The sequence below is a fragment of the Vanellus vanellus genome (assembly GCF_965231255.1).
Source record: "Vanellus vanellus genome assembly, chromosome: 6".
NCBI lineage: Eukaryota > Metazoa > Chordata > Aves > Charadriiformes > Charadriidae > Vanellus > Vanellus vanellus.
The window spans coordinates 52,257,373-52,270,953 of NC_138911.1; the positions used below are offsets into that span (position 1 = coordinate 52,257,373).

General features: G+C 40.5%; 1 protein-coding gene across 3 annotated transcripts in view; it reads left to right on the plus strand.

Annotated features, from left to right (window-relative positions):
• Positions 1-1,815: 1,815 nt before the first annotated feature.
• TTC8 (tetratricopeptide repeat domain 8) overlaps positions 1,816-13,581 on the plus strand; it is a 45,627-nt gene continuing 33,861 nt past the window's right edge. For all 3 annotated transcript variants that reach the window (XM_082485434.1, XM_082485435.1, XM_082485436.1), the window contains exons 1-2: positions 1,816-2,013; positions 11,695-11,724. In XM_082485434.1, coding sequence (XP_082341560.1) covers positions 1,900-2,013; positions 11,695-11,724 — 144 coding nt within the window. In that variant the 5' untranslated portion in view covers positions 1,816-1,899. The remainder of the gene's footprint in view (positions 2,014-11,694; positions 11,725-13,581) is intronic.

A 13,581-nucleotide genomic window follows, 5' to 3' on the forward strand; every position in this document is an offset into this window, starting at 1 on the left:
AATTTAATTCATTAGCAATCAGAACTGGATAATGAGAAATAAAAACTAAATCTTAAAACACCTTCCTCCCACTCCTCCCTTCTTCCCAGGCTCAACTTCACTCCCAATTTTCTCTACCTCCTCTGCCAGAGTGGCAGAGGTAGATGGGGAATGGGGGTTGCAGTCAGTTTATCACGTTGTCTCTGCTGCTCCTTCCTCCTCAGAGGGAGGACTCCTCATACTCTTCCCCTGCTCCAGCATGGGGTCTCTCGCATGGGAGACAGTCCTCCACGAACCTATCCAACATGAGTCTTTCCCATGTGCTGCAGTTCTTCACAAACTGTCCAGCATGGGTCCCTTCTATGGGCTGCAGTCCTTCAGGGAGAGACTGCTCCAGTATGGGTGCCGCACAGGGTCACAAGTCCTGCCAGCAAACTTGCTCCTGTGTGGGATTCTCTCCCTATGGGTCCACTGGTCCTGCCAGGAGCTTGCTCCAGCATGGGCTTCCCACAGGGCCACAGCCTCCTTTGGGTGCAGCCACCTGCTCTGGCATGGGATCCTCCACTGGCTGCAGGTGGATATCTGCTCCACCATTAACCTCCATGGGCTGCAGAGGGACAGCCTGCCTTACCATGGTCTTCATCATGGGCTGCAAGGGAATCTCTGCTCTGAGTCCTGGGGCACCTCCTCCTCCTCCTTCTTCACTGACCTTGGTGTCTGCAGAGTCGTTGCTCTCACATATTCTCACTCCTTCCTCTAACTGCTGTTCAACAGCAGTTTTTTCCCTTTCTTAAATATGTTATCAGAGAGGCTCTACCACTTTCGCTGATGGACTCGGCCTTGGCCAACATCTTGGAGCCAGCTGGCATTGGCTCTATGGGACATAAGGGAAGCTTCTAGCAGCTTCTCACAGAAGCCCCCTGGCTACCAAGACGTTGCCATGCAAACCCAATACACCTGTGCACTCTCCATGGGACAACCAAAACCCAGATGTATCTAGCTGCTGCTAGTTCAAGCCACTTACTCATGTATTAAAATAAGCCATCGTCCTGGGATTGGCACTGCTGTTTCTCCATCTTTCCACCTGACACTGGTCTTCCTTGCCTGGATATCCCTTTCATGGATCCTGGACGAACAAATAGTTTAGGTGAAACAGAAGCAATAAAACCAGACTGATCTTTTAAAATGCCAGTGACATGAATTTAGCTATCATGTTAGTGTTCATCCATCAGAGACTTTCACATCACAAACTCATTTCTCCAAGCATCCCTAGAGATTTTTTCTTCCTTTTACTTGGGCTGATGGTTGCAATCAGCATCTTACAATACATACAAAGCAAGAGTAGTTGTACTCCAGCTTTTTTCCATCTCTAAATATCCCGGTCTGTTTCTTTGCAAGAACTAATGAAGACTGAAAAAAGTGCTGTTCATGGCAATCTACTTTTCTCAACCAGGACTCCCATGGCTCCTTACCCAAATAAGGATTAAAGGACTGTATCCTTCTTGTTTAGTCATACATTCCAATTCCAAATGGCTCTTGATAATAGCACAGCAAATAACAGAGCACAGTTAATAGCAGTGGGGTTATTTGAAACGTACTGTTCTCAATATTACACATCAAACTCTGGTTTCGGTTATCGATGTATCAGCCTACGAGAGGCTCCTGCAGGGCGGCGGCTCGCTGGCACGGGCCGCAGGACCCAGCCCAGCCGCCCAGAGTTGCCGCCGGCCCGCCTGCCCGTCCGCCTCCCCCGGGGCCCCACGGCGCGGCGCGCAGGCCCCGCCAGGCTGAGGCGGGGCCTAGCGTTTCCGCGGCCGCAGCTCAGCCGCCCGCGCTCCGCCCCGGGCCCCGCTCGGCAGGCAGCGGGCCGGGACGCGCCGGGGGCCCAGCCGGAGCCGCCCTGGCTGTCCCGCCGGCGGGATGGGGCTGGAGCTGGAGCCGTTGTTCCAGGCCTGGAGCTACTTCAGGCGGAGAAAGTTCCGGCAGTGCGCGGATATCTGCTCGCAGCTGCTGGAGAGGCCTCCCGGCGAGCAGGTAGTGCGGGCCGGGCCAGGCCGGGGACGCCGGCTGGCCGGGGCGGGAGGCGGTGGTAGTGTCTGTCGGCAGCGGGCTGTGTCCCTGCTGCCTCAGCGGCCCGGCCGCCCGAGCGGGCGAACAGCGCAGGAGTCCCTCCCTCCCTCTCTACCTGTTGCAGTCGCCGAAGAGGCCCAGTGTGACCCCCTCCGTTAGCGGTCCGGGGAGGGCTGGGCCGCGCCGCGCTCCGGGAGGAGGAGAAAGAGAAGGGCCGGGCAGCGCCTTCGCACCGAGCTCCTTAAGCCTTTCCTGAAACTGGCGGCGGTGAGTGCGGGGCTGCCGGCTCCTCCTCAGGGGCGCCCTGGTTGTCCCCCTCCCGCCCCAACCCCAGCCCGGCAGGATGAGGGGAGTAGTGCGACAGATAGGTTGTGCTGCTGGGAAGGAAAGCGTGACAGTAGTGGGAGTCCCAGGACTCCCCACAACAAGATTTTTAACTCGCTTGAGGTTTTGCAGAGTTAAAGGAAGAAAAGCTAGGACTGAAAATCAGGTCTGCTTAAGGATGTTCCTGGTGATTTTACACAGATGTTCAGATATCACAGACTAAACCTCATGAGGTTCAGAAACACCCGGTTTAGATCACTTCACATACAAGCATTACTATGGGACACAATGTGTTTCCATTCCTCTCTCTTGGCTCTTTGCCAGCTGCAAAATCTCTGGAAATGTTGGGGGTGTGTTGTTCAATGCTTCCATATTTTCCCACCCATCTGTAAAAAGGAAGGATTTGAGAATGTTGTTTTTGAATTAATAATTGTATGCATGTAAACACTTTTACTGCCATATTTGGAAAACAGTAATTGAATGGACTTTATGTTCATCATAAATACTTTACAGTAAATTAATAAGTCTCTCAAAACATCCTATGGCTACATATTTTACAAATCGCAGTTCTTTTCATCAAAGGAAAAGTCTTTAAAGACAGCTGCATAGTCATGCAATTGTGTAAATGTAAAGCACAGTAATTGTTGAAACTGGTTTAGGATAGATATTCAAAGGATGCTGTTGTTTATGTTATATACTGTAAGGCACTAACAAGGAGCCATCAGCAGAAAAATTTTTAGTGGAGAAGGCATTCCAAGAAAATTGGTCCTAAACACTGAATGGGATTGAGTATTAGTTTTGTGCAAGTCCTGCATCATTTATGTGTGTTTACGTTATTGGGTAACATTATGTAATCTTTGCATATGGAAGTGCAGCACCTGATTCGTGACAGAAACTCTTGAGATAGTACAGATAATAACAGTAAAGAAGAGTTGTAAGGATCATAATGCTTCTGTTGCTGTTCATTTACGATTTTAATTAGTAAAACGTTTTCCATTCTGTGATATCAACATGGAAATATAAAGGCAACTGCATTTCTACTGGGTGCCGAAGCTCAAGTGTAAAATTGTTTTGTTGCACCTGGCAACTTCAAACTTTTGCTGGGCTGTTTCCAGTAGCGCTGGGGAACTTGTTGAAGACATCTGCAACTGACAGAAGTGGGGTAAGGAATAGAAGGTGTGCAAGGCTGGGAGAAATGTTTAGGAGGAAGATAAAATAGCAATGAGAGGATGTGGATCCCCTTTGGTTTTCCATCTTTCTTCCAAATATTGATCACACATGCTGCAAACATTTAAGTATATAAATGAAATTGTTTTCTTAGATAAAGCTACACGTTCTCCTTAGAGAACCAGGACCTTACATAGCAGCAATATGAGAGTTTTTCCAACTCCTATATAAAGTTGGGACAAACAATGGTTCACTTAGTTTAATCTTTGAAATGATCACACCACTGTAAGTTGCATCTTCTATAAGAATGAAAAAGTGAAAATTTTTAATGTATTTATACTTTGAGAAACAGTGGAGGACAGGGTTGTGAATGGTGTCTATACTACATCAAACCACTAGCTCTTAGAAGAGGTCCTATATGAGATCTCTGAATTTTAAGATTGAGTTTTGTCAGTGTTTTGAAAAGACTTCCAGGTCATAGTTGCCTGCAAAGGACTGGACTTTATAACTTAAGCATGTTTGTTTCAGAACTATATTCCTGCTCACAGTTTTATGTGAAAAAGGTAGTCTTCAGCAACATCATATTTCAAACCTACCTGAAAGTGTAGGTGGAAGAGAAATGTCTTTGCTTTCTGTAGAGGCAAAGTTGAAATATGGTTAGTTTAGCTCTTGCCCCATATAATCTTCTTGAGGAATCCTTATGAAGAGCTCTCTTTAAGCATGAATTAATGACTTCTAAAAATATTTTAAAATATATCTACTGTAGCTTGGAAAATATCAGTCTTCCTCTTTAACATTTTAAAAGTGCATGGAACAATGCAGTTTTCTCTGAATCTCTTTTTTTTAAAGAGATTTCATAGACCAATGGTTGAGTAAAGCACATCTCAAGTTTGCAGACATCAGCAAGTGGATTTTACTCTATATAAGTACCTTATGTAAGTGGAATAACGGTTTAGAGACTTTTTAAAAATTAAAATAAATGGTGGTTATTAAGTGGCAATTCAGCATGGTTTTTTTTCAGAAGGATCATGGAGTCTCCTGTACTTCCTGGTGTATAATGTAATGGCTGCACACCTTTCTTCCATCATTCCTCTCAGTCCAGACAAAGAGCACAGCTCCTGACAGGAGAAGATGTAGCATTATTTATACCACCTGTTTATTTTGGTATAGCAGGTTGGAGAAACCAGAATGTTGGTTAAATAATTTTCAAGAGTGCAACTTGAACCAAACTCAAACCAACTCAACATACAAAGTCCTACACTTGAAATCTCTTCAAGTAAAACATTTTCTAATTATCTATTTAAAATATAGCTTTAACATTCATAGCAGACAGCATGGAACGGCATTTCACTTCTTCAGTCAACTATGCTCATGATTTTACACTTTCTGTTGTAATCAACACAAAATGTTAATATTTACTTGTTATGTGTCCAAGTAAGCCTGTATTTTATTATTCTGCCTCTCATTTGTAAAGCCTTGCAGGTCTTTTCCCTAGCTATGTTGTTGCACTTTCAGCTCATTACTTTCTGACACTTGCTGCTTTCAGGTACCAATCGGTCACATTTGAGCTGCTCGACTTCAGGCATAGAGTAAAGGAAATAGTAACGTGCCTCAAGAATATGTTTTATATGTAGTTGAAACCTTACAAGCTATTTTGAACCTACTTAATACAACAGAATGAAAAGGCAAATCATGTTTATGTATTGCAGCATGTATACTTTGCATTTAATAGAACTGTTACTTTTATTAAACCTTTGAAACATACTAAACTCCAAGGCTGAACACTGAGGTAGTTAGAACTCAAGTAAGTGACATACATTACTTAATTTTCCTGGCTTGCCTAGTCTAATGCTATATTACATTATTCAGTATTTAATGGTAGTACATCAGTTAAGTTGCTGTAGTTGTAAACACTAGAAAAGTGATCTAAGATGACTTTTTATTTTTAAAATTAATTAAGGATCCGAGACCATTTTCACACAGATTGTTGATTTCTGAAGTCTGCATTACTTTTGAAGGTGGCACATTAGTGAAATCAGTAGTTCCTAAATATTTTGTTCCGACTTTATTTCTGTCTTCTTTGGCCACCTACCAGAAAATGGTGCTGTCTTCCATCTGTGTGAATTACATTATCAGTATTTTAGTATAACCTGGAGAAATACCTGAAATTAAGTATGTGTCATTTTTCGTACCAAACCTGATATGTATGGTTTATTATGCTTAAAAAACACATAGCGATTCTAAAACATTTAATGGTCAAACCCTTAATGGGAGCACTTCTGCAAATCAGGCCTGAGATATGTCATGTTGGGCACCAGGAAAGCAAACAGACAAATGACAACACTTACGGAAAGTTTGGATTAAGTGAGCTGCTGTGCAGCACAAGGGAGTACTCAACTGCTGTAATCGCCGTGCCATCTGTTCTCATCCTCTTGTCCCATATCCTGCTAAGCATGTGCCTCCCAACCTCTGCAGCCAGGGAAAGAAGGATCTTATAAGAACAGTAGCCTCAGTCACTGTTCAGGGATTCACCGCTTTGAACAGCGTGCATTAGGGTATGATATAAACCAAGCCACAGGAGACGGTATCCTTTTAAAGAGATGCTCAGGAATGGTCGAGTTAAACTGTGACTGTTACAGGTCAGAACTTTTTCATGCTCAGGCAACTGGCCTTCTGCCTTCTAAGACATGTAATGTAACAATAAGTAAGTAAAGGAAGAGACTAACAGTGCATAATCTGAGAGTGTTTTCATGCCTGAAAGGGATGACCTTGCTTGTCTGAAAGCCTGTCCATTTTTCCCAGCTGTGACTGGTCTGCTAAATGATAGCACCACTCCTGCTCCATTGCATCTGCAACAGTGTCACAAAACTATGAGCAGCTGAAATCAACTTTCTACAATAGCCTTAGAAGTAGGCTTTTTTGCCAGTCATGCTTATAAATGTAATAAGAAATTTTCTTGACTGGTACTCCTGATATATCTCTTAATTTACCATCCCCTATACATATAGTTTAGTATTCAGAATATGTTTTCATCACAAGTATAACAATGTTTAAGAAGTTCTCCTTTAAGAACATGGTAAAAGATGATTTGAAGGTCTCAAAAATAAGTTTACTGATGATCCAATTAAGAGTTACAGGTACACACATTTAGTACATTTAGAAGCTGTCTTAATTCCTGTAGAACTCTCTTTGAACTCTGTCACCAGATGCAGTAAGCCCTAGAAGGTTTTTAAGGTATGGTGTTGACTTCTTAGCCAACAGGTCATAAATCGGGAATTTTCTTATGCAGCAGTATCAGATGCTATGCCGTTATAAACTTGGATTCTTAAAGAACACATCAATGAAATCGAAACATGTAAAATAAATTATGTTTTTCTGGAGAGTTCTTAATGAGTCAAGTGTGCTTAACATTTTGATAGAATAATAATTAGTTGCTACAGAGTTAGATTTTATGGAAGACTGAAATATTTTTTTCTGTAAAGCATCCTGTGCATTTCTTCATTTAAGAATTAGGAATATAAATTTTATTGGTGGAACTTACTTCTATGTTGTCAGTCTTATCTCGGGATAGATAAAAGCTATATTTTTCTAAGACTAGCATTTGGACATACAAACACATAAAGCACTGATGTTCAGTTTAATTATTTCCTATTGTAACCAAACAGGCGTTGTCTTCTATGTTTATAGTAATAGCATGACCTAGAGGAAATACAATCCAGGGCTGTCTCTGTTGATCATCCTGATTAGTTACCTAATCTGATTACTCTTCTTTGTGTTCCATATGTCAGATTCAAGGCAATAACCAGCACCGATGTATGAGGCCTGCTGTAGTTTAACAGTGCCAAAAAAAAATTGCCTAATGTAATTAACAGACATACAGTGGATGTCCTGACTTTAACTTGATTAATGGTCTACTATGAGGATTTGCTTTTGTTCATTTGTCCTTTCTTCTCCTACAGTGAACTTTCAGCTACTACCACTTGCATACTGGTTTTTGTAAAGTCATAATAAAGTTATCACAGATATGTTTATGTACATGGAATTTTATTTGAAAAAGCATCTTCAGCTGAAATCAGTTATTGGTTCAAGAGACTGTAATTAAGTTTATGCATAAAAATTAGTGATACATACAGGGAAGTCATTGTTCCTGGGTAATGTTTTTTCTGTGTTTCTGCTCTTAATCATTTGATGAGCATTTTCAGAATATACTAATTTTAATATTCTGTATGTGTTAAATCATAGTCACCGGAAATTAATTGTAGAATGAAGCTTTATTAGAATATAAGGTATGTAATCTTGGTTCATTCCCTCTTCAAGGCTAGAAGCATCAGAAAACTTATCTTTTTAAAATATTTTTGGTTTTCGAATAAACTGACTTTACACATTAACTTTAATTTTAAAATGCCCTTAGTGGATTTAGAGATCTGGGTTAAATCCTTCCTTCATTGCTTTTACAATCTTATTAATTTCAAAGGAGCTTTATATGTGTAAATGAAGAATAAATTTGACCTTTTGTTTTGAGATATGAGCTTACAGGGCAACGTTATTTGTTAATCCTCTCAAAGAAATCTTTATTCAGAATCTAGTTCCAGTGGATTACTTGCATGAGTAGCAACTGCTGGATCCACCCATGTTAAAATAGATTATATTTTAATGTTAGTTTTTATTGTTCAAGACTTAAAGACCTAGTAGGAGGGTTCTATCACCTGCTTGAGGGTTATTTAAAGTTACTTCTTGTCAAAAACTGAAACAAGATATTCAGGTGTATGAACAATGCATACTATCACCTACCATTATGAGAGAGCAATGGTTTTAGTAAGTGTTATTGGTCAACTCTACTTTTGTCCAAAGTGATGAGGGAGGTAATTTCTGAATTTCTGAATTTTTTAGTAATATGAATGCTCCTATGTAAGCAAATTTGTTTTATTTTTAAATTATTTTTTAAACTAACAAACAGTGCCCAAAGTAAGATACACATCTGTAACATCAAGGCATTTTTGAGTTAGTGTTGGTGTAATATTCCTAACCTTGTCCTCATTAGGTACTGTAGCACATATGTTATAGAGGATCACCTACTGCTCTTAAACCATTTTCTGGTACACTGTATGTGCTATAACACTCGGACACAAGGGGGTGAATAAAACACAAGCTGAAATATCGCAATATCCTTTTCTTTATTACTTAGAAAGCTAGAACAGGGTTGGTTTTTTTTTTTTTTTTTGGAAGATTAATACTAGAAGTAAAACAGCATATTAAAAGAACTTGGATTTCATTTAATCATACATCTAAAACAAAAAGGCAGTTTCAGTGCCTTAGTCAAGCCCAGGTATGTCACAGACAGCTGAGATTAATCCCTCAATTAATGTTTAGTTCCATAGAATACTCAATTTATAAGATGTGTTTTGCATTCTAACACTGGTGAACAAGTTTGTGATTCCAAATACGATCCTTAAAAGGCCACAGAAATTCCAGTACGCTACAGAAGGAAGATGTGAGAGCATCACCAGTCTTCTAGGTCCCTGCCGTCATGGAATTCACTGAGTGAAAATGCTCAAACTGAAGGAAGTAGAGCATGTCTCATACTACAGAGGAAAAGAACGAGCTTGACCTTGCCATTCTCTAGGTGAAACATGAGCCAGCAGTGTGGCCTGGCAGCAAAGGAAGCTACCAGCACGCTGGGCAGTGCTTCAGCTTGGAGAAGACATTGGTGTGATCTAACAGCAGCCTTTGAATATGTACAAGGAGGTTATCAAGAAGATGGAGACAGGCCCCCTGTAGTGGTGGATGGAGTGAGAGACAGCAAACATAAATTGAAATGAAGGAGGTTTTGGCTTGATACAAGGAAAAACATTTCATAGAATCACAAAATCATAGAATTGCTGATGTTGGAAAGGACCTTTAAGATTATCAAGTCCAAACATTAACCTACCCTGACCAAAACCACTTCTAATCCATGTCCCTAAGTACCACGTCTACCCTTTTTTTAAAAACCTCCAGGGATGGTGAATCCACCACCTCCCTGGGCAGCCTATTCCAATGTTTAATAACCCTTTCAGTGAAAAAGTGTTTCCTAATATCCAATCTAAACCTGCCCTGACATAACTTGAACCCATTTCCTCTTGTCCTATCACTTGTCACCAGGGAGAAGAGGTCAGCCCCCACCTCTCTACAACTTCCTTTCAGGTAGTTGTAGAGGGTGATAAGGTCTCCCCTCAGCCTCCTCTTCTCCAGGCTGAACAACCCCAGTTCCCTCAGTCGTTCCTCATAAGATTTGTCCTCCAGACCCCTCACCAGCTTTGTAGCCCTTCTCTGGACACGCTCCAACACCTCAATGTCCTTCTTGTAGTGAGGGGCCCAAAACTGAACACAGTACTTGAGGTGGGGCCTCACCAGTGCCGAGTACAGGGGGATGACCACTTCCCTAGTCCTGCTCACCACACCATTTCTGATGCAGGCCAGGATGCTGTTGGCCTTCTTGGCTACCTGGGCACACTGCTGGTTCATATTAAGCTGGCTGTCCACCAACACCCCCAGGTCCTTTTCTGCCGGGCAGCTTTCGAGCCACTCCGCCCCAATCCTGTAGCGCTGCATGGGGTTGTTGTGACCCAAGTGCGGGACCTGGCATTTGGTCTTGTTGAACTTCATACCATTGGCCTCAGCCCTTTGGTCCAGTCTGTCCAGATCCCTCTGCAGAGCTATCCTACCCTCAAGCATATCAACACGCCTGCCTAGTTTAGTGTCATCTGCAAACTTACTGAGGGTGCATTTGATCCCCTCATCTAGGTCATTGATAAAGATATTAAAGAGAACTGGCCCCAGCACCGAGCCGTGGGGGACACCACTTGTGACTGGCCACCAACTGGATTTAACTCCCTTCACCACCACTCTGGGCACAGCCATCCAGACAGTTTTTTACCGAGTTTTTTACCCAGAAGAGTACACCTGTCCAGTGTTTCCTGTAAGGACAGTCAGGCAGCAGAACAGGTTGCACAGGGGCACTGTGCCATCTCCATCCTTGGAAGTTTTCAAGACCCAACTGGACAAAGCTCTGAGTGACTTCAACTGACCTTGCTTTGAGCAGGCCTTTGGACAAGAGACCTCCTGAAGTTCCTTTCTAGTCTGAATTATTCTAAGGTTCTATATTCAGTCTAATATAGCTGGTTTAACTGTGATAGATTTACAGAAGACCAGATATGTAAGAAATTTTCTACTGCCTCTAGAAGCAGAAATGGTCTGACTCGGCAAATGACTGATACTGATTTAGAGAAGGTACCGTCCATCTCCCACCTTCCTTGTCTTTCCCCCTAAAGCTATGTAGTATGTTGGAGATGAAAGATTCCTCCCCAGTCCCTGGATGTGAGCAGCAGAAGCCCTGAAAGATAGTTTAAATATTGTATAAACTTGATAATTATACAATAAATGATGATAAACCTACATTTCCTGTTGTTAGTATTTATTCGCTTTTACCTCATGTTTTCAAGCAGATGCAAGTTCCTGCTTTTTGGCTTGTAGTAAACTTCATCTGGTGGTTTTCTTTTTATTTATTGGGTGGTGCAATAAGCCATTAGCATGACATTTATTCCATTTACAGCATTACTGTCTGGAATGCAATAAATACATCATTTCCATCATAAAAGTACAAAAAAAATTTCAATATGTGCAGAAATTTTCTTTTGTGTACTTCAGTGATATCGATATGATCACCATCAGCAGCTAATAAAAATGCACAAAGATGGACTTTATTATGTAGATATTCTAAAGCTGATGGCCTAATAGTCTGGTTAACTTTTGAGAGATTTGCTTATATCTTCCAAGTTTTGTGTTGTGTTTTTTGATGTTTTTTTTTTAATATACCACTTTTCAGTTTAATAATTCTGTAATGTTAATCTAAGATTTGCCCAACGTGATTGGGCAGAGGCAAGAAAGCAAATTGTGTCACAAAAATGTACTTACTGCAAATCTGCTTTCATTGTGTAAAACACTGATTAGCCCTATAATGTGTGTAAGTTGAGATAATGTAATAAAATGGAAATTTGGATAAATGTGTCAGAAAATGTTTGTGCAAAATGAGGTTGTGACAGAGTATAATTTCATTTTTTGTTCTCTTTATTGTTTGACATTTCCATTCCTCAATATCTTTTCCTCTCTTTTCAGGAGCCTGATTCTGAATACACTGTGTTTCAGGTAAAATTCTTTTCATAAATACAATTATGAGATACAATTGTTAGGAAGAATTTCTGATACACTGAATAATACTTGTTTTGTTGTTAAATCCATAATGGCATAAATTTGTTTTTCATCATTGGTACGGCACTATATCTGATAAGGGGTATTTTTAATAGGCACCTTTTATATTTAATAGAAGTTTACTTCTCTCATATATTTCCTATAGGTTTATTCAGCAGTTCAGTAGCTCAGTGCCTTCTAAAAGCTAAACTGAATCTATCTTCAACTGAATGACCTTCACCTGCTGATGAGATTAGGAAAAAGCCAATGTGTATTTCACAGGCAGAACAATGTTTATGCTTTTAGGGATCCCTTTCATGTTTCATTTAATGCGATCTAATGGTGGGCTGTTATCCTTCCTGCTCCTACAGCTCATTCTCACTGCCTACCTTGTGTAGAGTCTGGTCGTCTTGAAGCTGCATGATGGTGCTTTGCATAAGTGATGGAAGACCAAGAGTAATTGATTAGTTTTCACTCTGTCTGTGTTAGCACTAGATCACTCCAATGGGAATAATAACAATGTGCAGGTGGTGGCATCTTTTGGCTATAGCCCACAGTCAGAAGAGGTTAAATGCAATGTGCAGTTGCATCTTTGAATACAGCTCAATAACATATTTTACAAGTCTCCAATTACATGCCAATGAAGTCACACAAGTTGTTTGCATACAAAATGGTTTCAGTGAAATACTGCCAGATATCTTCTTGACTTTAAAGATCAAGCCTCACGAGGTAGTTGTTGCGTTCTGAGGTTTTCATTGTGTATGGAATAAAATTTATGATAATGGAAAGGATTGTTGGAGAATGAAACCTCTTAGAAATGTGCATTACCAGATTTGGAAAGTACATTTAAATTTAGATTTTATCCTCTTTTTTTTTAATTTGTTTTTTGGACTTTTCAGAAACAAGAGGAAGATACTTGATTCAGTGACAAACCAGTTCTCAGGAACTAAGCAAAAAACACTTTTTCACTTTCTGTTCTGGAGTTTAGACTTCTTAAGAAATACTGTATCACATTTCTGTACTTACGGTACTTAAGATAACCCTTCCCTCTTTAATTACTCTTAGTTATTGTAAAGTTCTGTTCTGGTAGTGAGTTAAGCCAGATAAATCTCTTAACTATGTTGTGAATATGTGGGTTGTCTGTCCCTTTCTTGTTCCTACTGTTTAAGTGCCATTTTCATAAAAATGCAAGTCATCTTCCTAAATGCCAGACATGTTGCTTGTCGCAAAACAAAATAATTGATCCCACAAGTAGAGGGCAGATAATATAAATGGGATCTGTGGCAGCAGTTTGAGTAGACAAACTTGTGCTAAGTTGAGGTATAAGTAATACTGTCACGTGGTTACTCGGAAGTGTGTACATTTATTTTTATGGCTTTCTGTGATTATAAGTGAGCCTTCCTCTCCCTGTTGGCAGCGTGGTTTTTCCAGTTTTGTGCTGCTCTTACTCATTTTAATTGAACTTTTTCAGCTGAAGTTCTTGTGCATTAGTTTCAGATTAAACCTTTACAGGTTTTCACTGAGCAAAAAGCTGTGCATTGTACTACCATAAATTACTAAAACTGTACTTTCTTATGAATGGAATTGTTAAATTTTTTCTAGGTAACTGAAAACCTCAACACAGAAACTAGACTTCATACAAGGATAAAGTAGCTGTGGGAAGTACCAGGACTATTAGTACAAATTCTTTATAGAAAGTAAGCAAAAGTTGAAATTACTGAGCTGTTAAGAAAATCTTTAAACCTTACATGAGTTTTACATTTCATGTGATAAATGACACCTGTACTTTATGGAAACAAAAAAATCAAAATTTGT